Below are 12,684 nucleotides of genomic sequence, written 5' to 3'. Positions count from 1 at the left end.
AATTTTAAATACATTTCTATCTTGATACAGGTCTTAGATTTCAATTATAATGGCCTTAAAAAGTCTTACATTTGAATTGGTGAGACTTAATAACAAGCAAAAATAATTACGTTTGAATAAATTTGCTTTGTCTTTTATGCAAAAAAAGAGAAAAAATCTAATTTTCAGTCAAGAACCCCCGCAACTCTTTATTGTAAATCGTGTGGTTGTCGCAGGTCCATTTCCCGCGTCCAGGCACCGTGGCGTGGATTCAGAGCTGCTTCGCTCTCCTCTCCTCCGTGTCTTCGCGCTGTGCGATCCCCGCTAACCAGTAGGTGGAGCTTGTCTCCTTTGGCTTGAGAGAAAGAGAGGAGATGATTAAAGGCAAAAGAAAGACAGCAAGAGGAGAGGCACGGAAGGATGGAGGAGAGAGAGGAAGATGGAGAGAGAGGGAGCAAGCGTCAGCACTCCATGTGTTAAAAGGGCAGATGGTAACGGCGGGGTAACTGAGGAGCAAACCACTCTGCCGGCCACAGAGCCAGAGAGCAGCGGAGGGAGGGAGGAGCGCGAGCGCATGCAGAGCAGAGGAGCATCTGAGAGGAAGCTGCACGCGCTGCTCTGACAGGAAGGACAGGACTGAAAGTAGCCCTACTCGATACTTAGACAAAGAGCGAGGAGAAACACCAGGGAACTGAGGAAGAGGAGGAGATAGTTAGAGCAACTGCGAGACTGATCAATTTCACCAAGAAATTTAGACTCAGCGGAAAAGACACTGAGAGGGAGAGGGTAGTCAGCGACGGGGAAGGATTGATGAATAAGAGATGGGTGAAAAGACTTAAAGAGAAATATTTAACTGGAGACAGGGACATCTAGTAAATCCAGAAAAGACGGAGAAAGCATCTCAGAAAAGCCGAGGAGGAACAGAGGGTGAAATATTTACGAGGACCCGGGCTCTGAAAGGAGGGGAGCCGGAGCTGGGGAGGAACTTCCAAAAAACTTGGAGAAGAGAGGGAATAAATCAGTGCAAGCAGAGAGGAAAACCGAGCTGCTCCTCCTCTTTTCCGTCTACTTCCTAATAAAAGCCAACGAGCTGGAGAAGCACAGCAGAAGGAGGAGAAGGAAGTTTCAAGACTTGAAAAAAAGAGCTGGATAGATATTTAACCTCATGAAAGTCGACTTTACCCAATGGCGTGCTACTACATTGTGATCAGTTCCACCCACCTGCGTGACGGACAGCTGAGGAGCATCAAGGGGGTTTTCAGGGGACCAATAGGAGCCAGCGGCCAGAGGAACACGGTAAGGCCTCGCGCTTCCTTTGCTCTTCCTCTGTTAACCCGCAGAGATTAACTGAATCAGGTTCACCGGAAGTAAAGACACGCTAATCCGAAACGCACGCGCGACTTCGTTTTCTTTCTTATTTATTTCATCTCCTGCCGGGAAATCATTACCTCTTAATTATCATTACTTAAACCCCTCCCACTCACTTGATTGTCAGGTTCTTAATCATTCTTTGAGAGGAGTTAATTAATTGCCACTTCCATTAGGGTTAATTGAGAGGCAGCAAGATCCAGATGGGGATGGAGGCGGTGAAAAGGGGGTCACTGGAGAGCTCCCTAAGCCATGTACAACATCTATACACGCTTTCAGGTGTATAATTCGGCAGTTAACATAAATATACTAAAGTAGTGTGTTGAATGTATACCATGCTTTCTGTTTAAACTGAAAAAATTCTAACCGCACTTAATTAATCTCTTGATGTAAATTAGTGGAGAGGAATATCTGTGGAGTCATGGAGCTGCGGGGGAGGATTTGAACCAAAGAGATGAGTCACACTCCTTACTTTTTTAAATAGCTAAAACTAAACCTTGTGCTTCATCGGCTCTAAATACAGCAGGCAAACGTAATTACAGCGAGTCCTTGTAGAGATGCAACAAACCCAAAGAAGAAGAAAAAAACTTCCAGCAGGCTTCAAAGAGACGTTCAGGAGGAGAGCGTAATACCAGGGCTACAGTAAGCTCATTAGGCAGAAAAGGTGCTTAATTTAAAAGTAAATGTAGAAATAAGGCACTTAACTCTCCATTAACCAAACATTGTAAATGATTAAATGCTTAAATATTGTCTGCTTTTATGAGTTTGGTATCAAAGTTAAGGAGGAGATGATGAAGGTCAGAAAGTTAAGTTTCATCAGGATGTGGCATGAACACTGCCCTGAGGAACTGGGAAAAAAAACCAAAAAAAACTTCTTTTAATCAGATTGACTTGTAGATTAGTCCAACTAAGGTTTAAACAAACATAAATATTTCACAGTTTGACCTACAGATGATGAAGGCATATAAATGTTCTTAAAAATGTAAAACCGCCCTAACTAGTAATCTAATCAGAAACCAGCTCCTGGGTTATTACTGAGGCAAAAATGATTGATATATTTGATCACAATCCTGGACTGAACATGAAAACTGACAGATGATTTTTATTTTTCCCCGAGTGATTCTGATGTCCTGTTTGAAAAGTTCGCCCTGGGCGACGAGCCACATAAAGAACTGTGCTACTTGTGATTTTGAAGTTTTTCTTTATTATAACAACGGGGACTTAGACTGTGGGGAGTCATCTCAGTATGGAAATGAGCCGGCAATTTTTGCAGCCACCCAGATGATGCAAAAAGCAAAATAGGAATTGGCAAGAAGAGATAAATTGAATAATGGTAGAAATGGGAAGCAATAATGAACTGATACTGGCTTGTTAAAGTGACTCAGAATTAAACTTAGACTAGAGTTAGTTTTTTTTTACACAAAATAATAGTTTTGTGTTGAACTTCTTTTTTATAGCTCTCAGAATTACTTTTTGAATTAGCAGTGCATAAAACAACTGAATGTTTATATAACCATTTAAAACATGTAGCACATATTACAGCTGCATTACTGTAGGGAGGGATGAGGTGGAAGAGTTCTGAAGAAGTGAAAGAGTGGCATGGTAATCAGAAACATAAGGAATGAAGAGAGTCGGATGAAAGTACTAATAAAGGAGGCAGTGGAGGAAGAAAAATATTTCAAAAGGAGTCGAGAAAGATGACTGCTATAAAACGGGTACACAAAGAGGAATATGGAAGATGGATGAGATGAAAACACATCAAAAAGAGGAATGAGTGTGACGACAGGGTTGTAAATAAAGGATGAGGTGGATGAGTGGGGTTAAAAGTGACCACAAAAAAGAATAAGATGGATGAATGTAAAGGAAAAAAATAATGAAGAGTGATAAAAAGAAAGAGGGAGGAGGTGGCTGGGCATAAAGACAGGACTGTGAAGAGGTATAAGCGGGATAAAACGATGGTATTAAAAGGATGAGTGGGATGAAAGAGGATGAGTGGTATGAATCATTGGCTAAAAGAATAAGGAGGATGAATGTTAAAACAGAATGATATAGAGATGAGGTGGATCATTGGGATGGAAAGGGATCAGAACAAAAACGATCAGATTCAAATGGATGAAAAAGCATTAAAAGAGGGATGAAGAAGATTAATGTAATGAATAGACATAAAAAAGAAGATTGCGGTGGATAAGTGTGAAATTAGAGTTGTAAATAGGACAGGGATGAGTGGGATGAAAAGGAGGGTAGAAAGTCGGATGACTGTAAAGAAGGAATCACTATAAGGGATGAGGGGAATGAGTGTGATGAACAGGGGTCACAAAACATAAGCATGAAAGCTAAAGCTAAAATTCAAGAACAAATGTTGCCTTGGAAAAAATCTCATACTTTTGTGAAGTTGTCATATTAGTTTGAACCATTTAATTCTGACATCTCCCCTGTTTTTCTGACCTCTACAAATCATGAATTATGACAACATTTAATGACGGCATGATGAGGCCAAGTCGTCAGGGGAGATTCACGGTCCCTGCAGCCTCTAGCAGAATCAATGAAATTCTCAGCTGTAGTTACATTAAAATATCAAAAGAAAGCATATTCTATTAAAAATAGGCTGGCATGATCAATATTGGCATTTACACTGTTCAGTGGAAATGCTATGTGAGAAAGGTTAAAGGGTCTTTTTCTACAGTCTTGTGGGGAGAAGAAGAAAATGCTGCAGAATGAACACAATCAGATTTTTTTCAATGATGAGAGAAACACCTTGTTTTATGGTCAAGGTGGGCTTACACATTACACACACACACACACACACACACACACGCACACACACACACACACACACACGCACGCACGCACACACATATATATATACGACAATTATGTTAATATTGTGATGAAGCATATGTATAATTTTTATATGTATGCTACACCACTGAGAAAGTGGTTTTAAAACTACTTTCTTGGTGATGAAATCATTAATATTACTTCCTCTTCAACAGACATGTTGCTAAATATGCTAGTTGCTAAATATGCTAGTAACATGACTCCATGAATGAAGTCATACATAGAACTACCAGGTTAAAGCAATCATGATTTTCATTTTGATGAACTGTGAAGAATGAAGTTCCTGTTGATCTGTAACCCAGAACCATTTCCACTGTACTTCGGCTGCACAGTTCATGCGAGTTACTCTTTATTCTCGACAACTTATGTCCTGAAAGCACACTTTGTGACTTCAACAGATGCAGTTTTATGACTGATTCCAATAAACAGTGTTACAGTTCTTGTTTCATGCTCATCATTTGTCCCGTTTTTGGAAACTCTTCTTTTTGTCTGTAAGACACCCAAACTCTCCAACCACAGTTCTAATTATTTACTGTCAAAGGCAAGAGAAAGGGAAAAAAAACCCAGATGCTCACTCACTTCTAACACATTGATTACTGAGCTTCATTAAAGAAATGACAGCGTAATAAAGCTGTTATTGCACCTTCATCAAGAAAGCGCTTTTAGATTTAAATAGTATCAAACTAAAAAGCCCCAGAACTTTATGAAAACATTTCTGAATTATATGTTCTGCACAAGAAAACCATCTGACTTCAAAGATTTCAATTCTGTTTGTCACCTAAACTAGGAATAGAAAGCTATATCAAGAATTTTTAATTGGCAAACAACCCCACACGACTATCACCAGTCACCTTGGAGCCTCATCTACCCAAGCTAATTTTATCCCCAACTTTCTTAGCGTGGGCAAGTCTGATGAAATTGCATGAAACGTCTTAAAAATTCAAATAACATGCTTGGCGCACAGAAAAACGAGGGAGACGTGTTCACGCCGGCACGAGCCGATTGCGTGAGAGTGCAGAAATAGCAGCAGGGTCGGAATCCAAAGTGGGTAGGAATCAGTGGGATGGAGGAGTTTCCTTCATAAAGTTCACTTCCAAGTTTAGATATATTGCTTGAAACGAGTCCAACCACAGTCTTTCATTAATTATTCCTTTTAGGGTGGATGACTGTTGTTTAGATCATCTGCTTACCATAGAAAAACTTCTAGAAACCGATTTAAATGAAAGCTTTATACATCACTGTTTATTCTGCAGTGAAATAAAGCAAGGTTTAAGACTCTAGATTATCATGAAAATTGAAGGAGAGCGATTCCCCATATAGTATTTATTTCGGTTTTCATCACTGCAGGAGGAAACAGGCAGGAGGTTTGGAACTTCACAGCCAGGGGGAGCAGCTGAATAAAGGAGCACAGGCAGCGGTGGATGGCTGTTTCTATTCCAAAATGGAAATGCTTGTTTCCTGCAAATACTTGCACAGCTAGGACAACTTTCATCCTGCTAAATAATCTCAGTTGTTTGCATGAATACATACATAAGAAGCGACTGATTTACAACTGAATGCACTGACTGTTTGAAGCAGCATCTTTGTCATTCTGCATAAATAGAACAAAGTCTTAGTAAGATTTTTAATGTACTAGAGGTAGGTGACTGGCGCTGGTTGTAGAAATATATATAAAACCCAAAACAGAAACTTATAGTTCAATGTTGACCCTAATTGAAATATTTTGTTGTTTTAAAAGTATATATGCTTTAATCAGGTTCATAGTGTTCAACAATAGGATAGCAAAATTTGAATATTTCATATAAAGTCCAGTTTGATTTTTTTAGAAGAATATGTATTTCTTTCTTTATTTTTGTCCCTGCTATGGACTGGTGACCTGTCCAGGATGACCCCACGTCTCGCCTGTTGACTGCCTGAGATAGGCACCAGCACCCCTCATGACCCCACTAGGGATAAGTGTGTTTGATAATGGATGGATGGGATATTTATTTTAAATTAAAGGGGCAGTACAAGGAAAAATCGACTTTTTGAGCTATACATCATGTGATATTATTCTTTCATCACAAACATACCTGGTGTGTTGCTTTGATTCTTCCATGCATGTTTGAGAAATCCTTTAATCTCCATTGTGATGACTTCCTGAAGGCGAAGTTTACGAAAGAGCAGGAGTTTTTAAAGTGACAGAGGCCCAATTTCAAGATGTTGAATACTTAGTAAAATTTCTTTTAAGTCATATTTGATATATAGACCATTTTTATAATAACTGAAGGTAACATAGTTACTTAATTATGCTATAAAATAATACTATGTGACTGGAAAACACATAATACTGCACCTTAAGGTAAGTTCTGAAGATGAACATGTATTGTGATTAATAAAAACCACAACAACAGGTGTCTGGAGAATCATTTCCTCAATCACACCAATACTGCTAATTTCACAAAAGCCATTATTGGAACCCTGATTGAATCGGGCATCACAAGTGAAAACCCATGTAGGAAATGGCTCCTTTCTGACCACCTCTTACCTCGACTGGTCATAAAATACTAATATCTGCTCAGCCAATTAGAAGTCAGTTATGAGCTATCTGCTGCAGGTGATCAACGTCCGACTGTGCAGAACCTCACCCCATCGTAAAACCCAAGCTATTTGTTCAACAGTTATTTGTCTGCTGTTGAGGTAAATCGTTGCACATCAAACATCTCCTAAGTCTGTCCTCCTCAGAGGGAAAACAAATCCTTCTCCCACTCTGAATCAAGTGAGTTTTTTGTTCATTAATTGGCCTGAATGTGTCAGAGAAAGTTTGGGCAGGATGCCCGCGTCCCTCCGTGTTACTATTCCTGCTGTCATCCTGGCTCGCCTCAGATCCGCGCCGGGCGGTCCAAATCCTGAAAGCAGCACTAATAATTACTAAAAAAGCAGAGAGATGTAACCCACTCCTGAGTCTCTTCTTCCTCTGTCTCTGCTTGTGTTTACATTTTTTTACACTTCACAGTCACATTCATTTATAAAGGCCCACCAGCTGTCAGTGAATTGTTTTTTACACCTTTCCTAATATCACAGTGGCCAGAGTTTTGTTGCTATAGATACACTGATTCCAGTCAGTATAATCATGTCCACACCCACCTGACAAAAAGACTTGACAGAAATTTCATCTGATCTTTTAATTTTCTCTCAGCTTTAATATCAGACGTTTTCAGCAACCAGTCGGTTAACATGGCTCTCGACTTAAAAAGACCCTCTGATTCTATTAGCGGGACTTATAAACTGTGCCTTGGTTTATTTGCCTCATCACAGGTTTCTATTAAATGTTGAGTGTTTTCAATTAGCAACCACAGATGCTGCTCAGTGTTTTATAAAAGCGATGATGTCCGTGAGCAACGGGGTCTTCCTCATCTGGTGCTGTTGGTTGTTTTGACATCGGGCCGAACACCTTCCCCTGACTCTCTGCTTCTGAAGATTTCAACTTGTGTGTGTTATGATGAGGTTTGAACTGAGTTGCAGACAAAAGTGGCGACTCGCTCCATAAATTAGCACAGATAAGGACATTCTCTGCATGTGTGCGCACCAAAAGAAAAAAAAAAACCCGCCTGTACGGTCATGAGTTCATCGGGGTTGCATGTGCAGCTCTGTTTGCATGTTGGGTTGCTGTGATTTCCATGGAATGACTGCGTGTTGTGAGTACAGGGAGTGCTCCATTGACGTGTGAAACATCAGCTATGACTGTGGAGCCATCTGCTGCGACGGAGTGCAAGTGAGTGTGTGTTTTAGGTGACATGCGTTTGCAAGATACTACGGTGGGTGTGCGCTTGAGTTTACCCAGTCTGACTCCCAACAAGTTGCCTGTTTTAAAATATGTGCATGTCTCCAACTTAAGTATTGGTTTCTACTTGCAATAGCAAGAAAACCGGGTAAGAGCAGAACCGTGTGCTTTATTATTATGCTTTAGGAGTTGTGGCCTCAGCAACAACAAAAACAGTGAATCTATTGCTAATGAGGCTATTCACTCTGGATTTCAGCAACAGCCCAAGTAATCCACACAAATTAGCACATAATGTATGTGTAGTAAAATGGAATGCCAATGAATGGGTATTGAACACGCCTTTATTTAATGCCCTGCAGAAAATCCAGTTTTACTAAAGACAGCTTCAGGACATTTGTTGCATTTAGAAAGTAGCCACATATATTTGTGCAAATAGAATTATTGAAGTTCTTGGAGTCTCGTTTATGCACTTGAAAACTCAGTTCTTTCTTCTGATTTGAAGTTGAATTGTGTATTAGCAGCTTTGCTTATTTCTTCGAAACCAGTTAAGAGTTTTCTTGGGTCTGTATTCAGGATCACTGTCAAGCTGAAAGATCCATTTTGATGTTAATTATTCCAATTTTCAAATTTGGAATATAACCCCAATTCCTCATCTAAACTTCAAATTCATAATTTGTGGAAAGTCTCTGTCCTGTTGCAGGCTCGCCCTCTTTGAAACGTGAAACAATTCAACAAAAAGCAACAGAGATAACACCAGAGGCAAACAGGAAAAGTGACAACACTGATTTGAACCTGAACAGAATTTAGGTGGATAGATGAAACATACTAAAATAACTTGACTTGAACAAATGGGGATTAGAGAACTGAAACCAGGCATTTCACCCTAAAACCATATGCGGATTCACGAAACGTAGAAAGTTATAATTCAGACCTCTTTGTGAACAAACATGAAGCGCTGCAGAAGCAGGAAGTGCAATGATAAAAAATAAAGACTGAGCACAAAATGAAATCAGCTACAGAGAAGATTCTGTGACTGATGCTGAGAACATGTGACAGAACAATGGCAGGGAAGCGACAGGACAGGAGCAAACAGCAGCAACTTCACATTACAGACAGGAAGCATAGAAAAAAGATATGGTGGAAATAAAACTCCTCAAAAACAAAATAGTAACAAGCAGAAGATATTATTTAACAAAGAGCTGAATAAAAGAAGTAAATGGTAGTAAACATGGATTCTTTGTAAAATCTTGAATCTTAAATTCAGGATTTAAGATTTAGTTTGGAAGCTCGAACCAGAACTCGTGGATTGATTCAAATTTAGAAAGCAACTGTATTTTATTTTTAACAGTTCATTGGACTATAACTATAAGTAGAATTATAATGTCAGTAATCGACAAATAAAAAAGTTCATAAAGAAAAAAACTGTTAATAAAGTTTGTGCATCTGAGTCCAGAGGCCAGACATTCCATAAAATCATAACTAATTTCCCTTTGACACATATTTGAGCATGTTGGAGATAACACTTGCTTTACAACACATACCTCTTTAGAAATGCCTCTGAGTAGTTTATGAACACATTTCTTGTTACAATGTCATGTAAGATGTAGAGCTAACACTTTTTTCACTTTAATCTTTATATTTTCCTCGTTTAGTAAAAATCGAGACATTTTTAAGCTTGCAAATCAGGCTTCTCCGTGGCAGTACAACTTAGAAAAATGAATAAATAACCACCAAAAACATGTTTTGCAAAACCCACAAACTTAAGCTCCACAAAATCTTTGAGGATTTAATCTCATCCCCCAGAAAATCCTCATGCTATGAAGGAAAACCGGAAGCTACTGCAAAGGGGGCCAGCTCCCATTAGGCTTTGAGAGCGAGCCAACGGCAAAGACTTGGTACATATGTTGTTTGTGTTGTCGATTTCTCATAAAATAACCACTGTCGTTTTAAAAGATGTCTAATAGCAGAAACCAGGCAGGAAAAGGAGCATGAGGGCCACGGTGGAGGCGGTGGAACAGCTGTGATCGTTACATTTCGACCACTAACTTTTGCTTTCACCAAACTTTGAGAGCTTTCATTCATGTAAAGCATCTTGCAAAAAGACAGCTGAATACCAGTTGAAGTCATGAAACATTCCTTTGTGCTCCAGAAATCCAAGTGGCTCCGCTCAGAGGTTTGTACTCGCCGAGGACTCTCAGGAGTTAGAAAAGCTCAGAGTCACTGGATGTGGGAGGCTGGCCCTTTAAGAAAAACAACACCCTGAGAGATACATTTTTTTTCATCTGAAGATGTTCTTAATGAGTTGCAGAGAGCTGAGCGTTTTAAGTATATATTTGTGTAGCGCTGTCGTTACTCAATTACCATGGAAACTGAGGTAGCTCGTTGGAGGTGAGTGGGCGTCAACGCGACTTGGATGAACCTTGAAAATGTGGTGGGAGGGACATGGAGACAGGGGGAGAGAGGGAGAGGGGGAGAGGGGTGGGTAGTCAGAGTAAATGGAGGCAGATGGAGAAAAGTAAGAGAAACACTAAGATGATCAGAGGTAAAGTTTTGGTTGACATGAGAAGTTTGCTGTTTTTTTAATATGCACTGCACCAGTCATCTACTTCCATCTATCTGGAAAAAATATGTACAACCATGCTGTAAATGTCCACTCTTTTTGAAATTTTGCTGTTTAAAAACTTGGTTATTTCTTATTTGTTTTTTCTTTGTTTTGTATCCTCCTGCTAAAAACACAGATTTCTGCTCAAGTTCTCAATAAATAAAACTAAAGCACAAGTTGGATTTTCAGGAACCTTTTTGGCAAAACATCGGAGTTAAAGGACAGGTTTAGACGCAACGCAGAGCCTGGCTGAATAGTCTGAACAGCTTTTTTTTTTTTTGAATCCTCTTATTTTTTTAAGGTGTAGCAGTCAATCAATCAATCAATCAATCAATCAATCAATCAATCAATCAATCAATCAATCAATCAATCAATCAATCAATCAATCAATCAAATTTTATTTGTATAGCACATTTCAGCAGCAAGGCATTTCAAAGTGCTCTACATATTAAAATAAAAACAGCATGTGACATTGAATAAACAGTGAGAAAGAGAAATAAAAAGAAATTAAAAAGTAAAAATAAAAAAACTTTAACATTTAAAACTTCTTTAGTCAAATCGCCATTTGATAAGGACTCAAACCTTTAAAACTTCTTTACATAAGAGAAAAAGATCAAAAAGGCATTAAAAACGTAAGACAGTGAGAAAAGAAATAAAAAGAAATTAAAAACATTAAAGACATAAAAACATGGAAGACATCAAAACCTGCACTCTAACCCTAATTTAGCCAYAAGCAACTCTAAACAGGTGGGTTTTAAGTTGAGATTTAAAGGCACTCAGTGTTTCAGCTGTTTTACAGTTTTCTGGAAGTTTGTTCCAAATCTGTGGTGCGTAGAAACTGAATGCTGCTTCTCCTCGTTTGGTTCTGGTTCTGGGGATGCAGAGCAGAACCAGAACCAGAAGATCTGAGGGGTCTAGACGGTTGGTACAGTAATAACAGATCTTTAATGTATTGTGGTGCTAAACCGTTCAGTGATTTATAAACTAATAACAGTATTTTAAAGTCTATTCTCGGAGCTACAGGGAGCCAGTGTAGGGACAAATACAGTAGCAAATACTGATTTGCCTACCCAGATTCATATAAATAAGAAATACAAGGTCAGAATTGTGAGTTTGTACATTACAGGTAAGCAGTTTAAGGTTTGGGGAATTTATCCTTTTTAAAATAAATCCTTAAAAGGAAAGTCATATTTTCAATTGAGTGTGGCAAACAATTTTAGTGCTTGAATTTTTTTCCCATCATACATTACTACGTGATGGACTGACAACTTGTACACGATGTACCCCGTCATACGTCCAATTGCTGCTGGAGATAGGCACCAACCCTTCTCCCCAACCCTGCATGAATAAGCACTTACAGACAATGGATGGATAGATTTTACTGTCTAAGCTTGGATCTGGGGCCAGTACTGTGTGTGTGCATCTCTTTTTGCTGTTGGGTAAAAATATCGTGTTTTCACATTTGTCACCTTATTTTTATTATCCACAGTGCTTATTAGGAAGTAGGTGAGCTTCTGGATCAGCATTTGTAAAAAAAAAAAAAAGGTTTCTGAAATACAATAAATGTCAAACACAGACAACAAATATGTGAACAGAGCAACTTTTACACATCAATTGCTAAGAAGGGAGAATGGAAGAGAAAATATATTGTTATAGCAGTACCTAAAGATTTTCACATTTGTTTTTGTGATTTAAAAAAATAAATTATAATCACTGATTTTGTGGTTCTATGTTAGAAATATTTGCAAGGAATTTTGCAATGTTGTTTTCTCATTGAACCCCTTCAAAAAATGTACATGACAGAAATGAGAAAAAGTAACAAGCAGATGGATTGGACAAACATTTTTGTTCTCTAAAAACTTAAATAGCTCAATATTAGCAGATGTTGACACAAGTTCTAAAAAAAATTAAATTGTTCAACTATAGGATGTTTGGAAAAATATAAGTGAAAGAAAATAAGTCAAGAACCAGAAGGACTACATCAAAGGTAGTGTGTTTATGTATTGCTTATGTCCTCATGTAAATGTGGCTTTTTGCTTCTCGCCATGTTGATCATGGACGATAACTTATGAAAAAAACGTGGGAATAAGTTGATTTTGAGTGAATTCTGAAGCTAGAGGAACTGTAATAAGCG

The 12,684-nt window shown here is 38.6% G+C and overlaps 1 protein-coding gene across 1 annotated transcript in view; it reads left to right on the top strand.

Annotated features, from left to right (window-relative positions):
* The first annotated feature begins 363 nt into the window (after positions 1–363).
* Positions 364–12,684, top strand: part of LOC103476583 (uncharacterized) — a 135,495-nt gene continuing 123,174 nt past the window's right edge. The window contains exon 1 of the mRNA XM_008429049.2: positions 364–1,275. Within this exon, the coding sequence (XP_008427271.1) occupies positions 1,165–1,275 (111 nt within the window). The 5' untranslated portion in view covers positions 364–1,164. The remainder of the gene's footprint in view (positions 1,276–12,684) is intronic.

Source organism: Poecilia reticulata, linkage group LG15 (genome assembly GCF_000633615.1).
Source record: "Poecilia reticulata strain Guanapo linkage group LG15, Guppy_female_1.0+MT, whole genome shotgun sequence".
Lineage (NCBI taxonomy): Eukaryota > Metazoa > Chordata > Actinopteri > Cyprinodontiformes > Poeciliidae > Poecilia > Poecilia reticulata.
The sequence above is the reverse complement of the archived record's forward strand: the minus strand, read 5'-3'. Positions and strand labels throughout refer to the sequence as shown.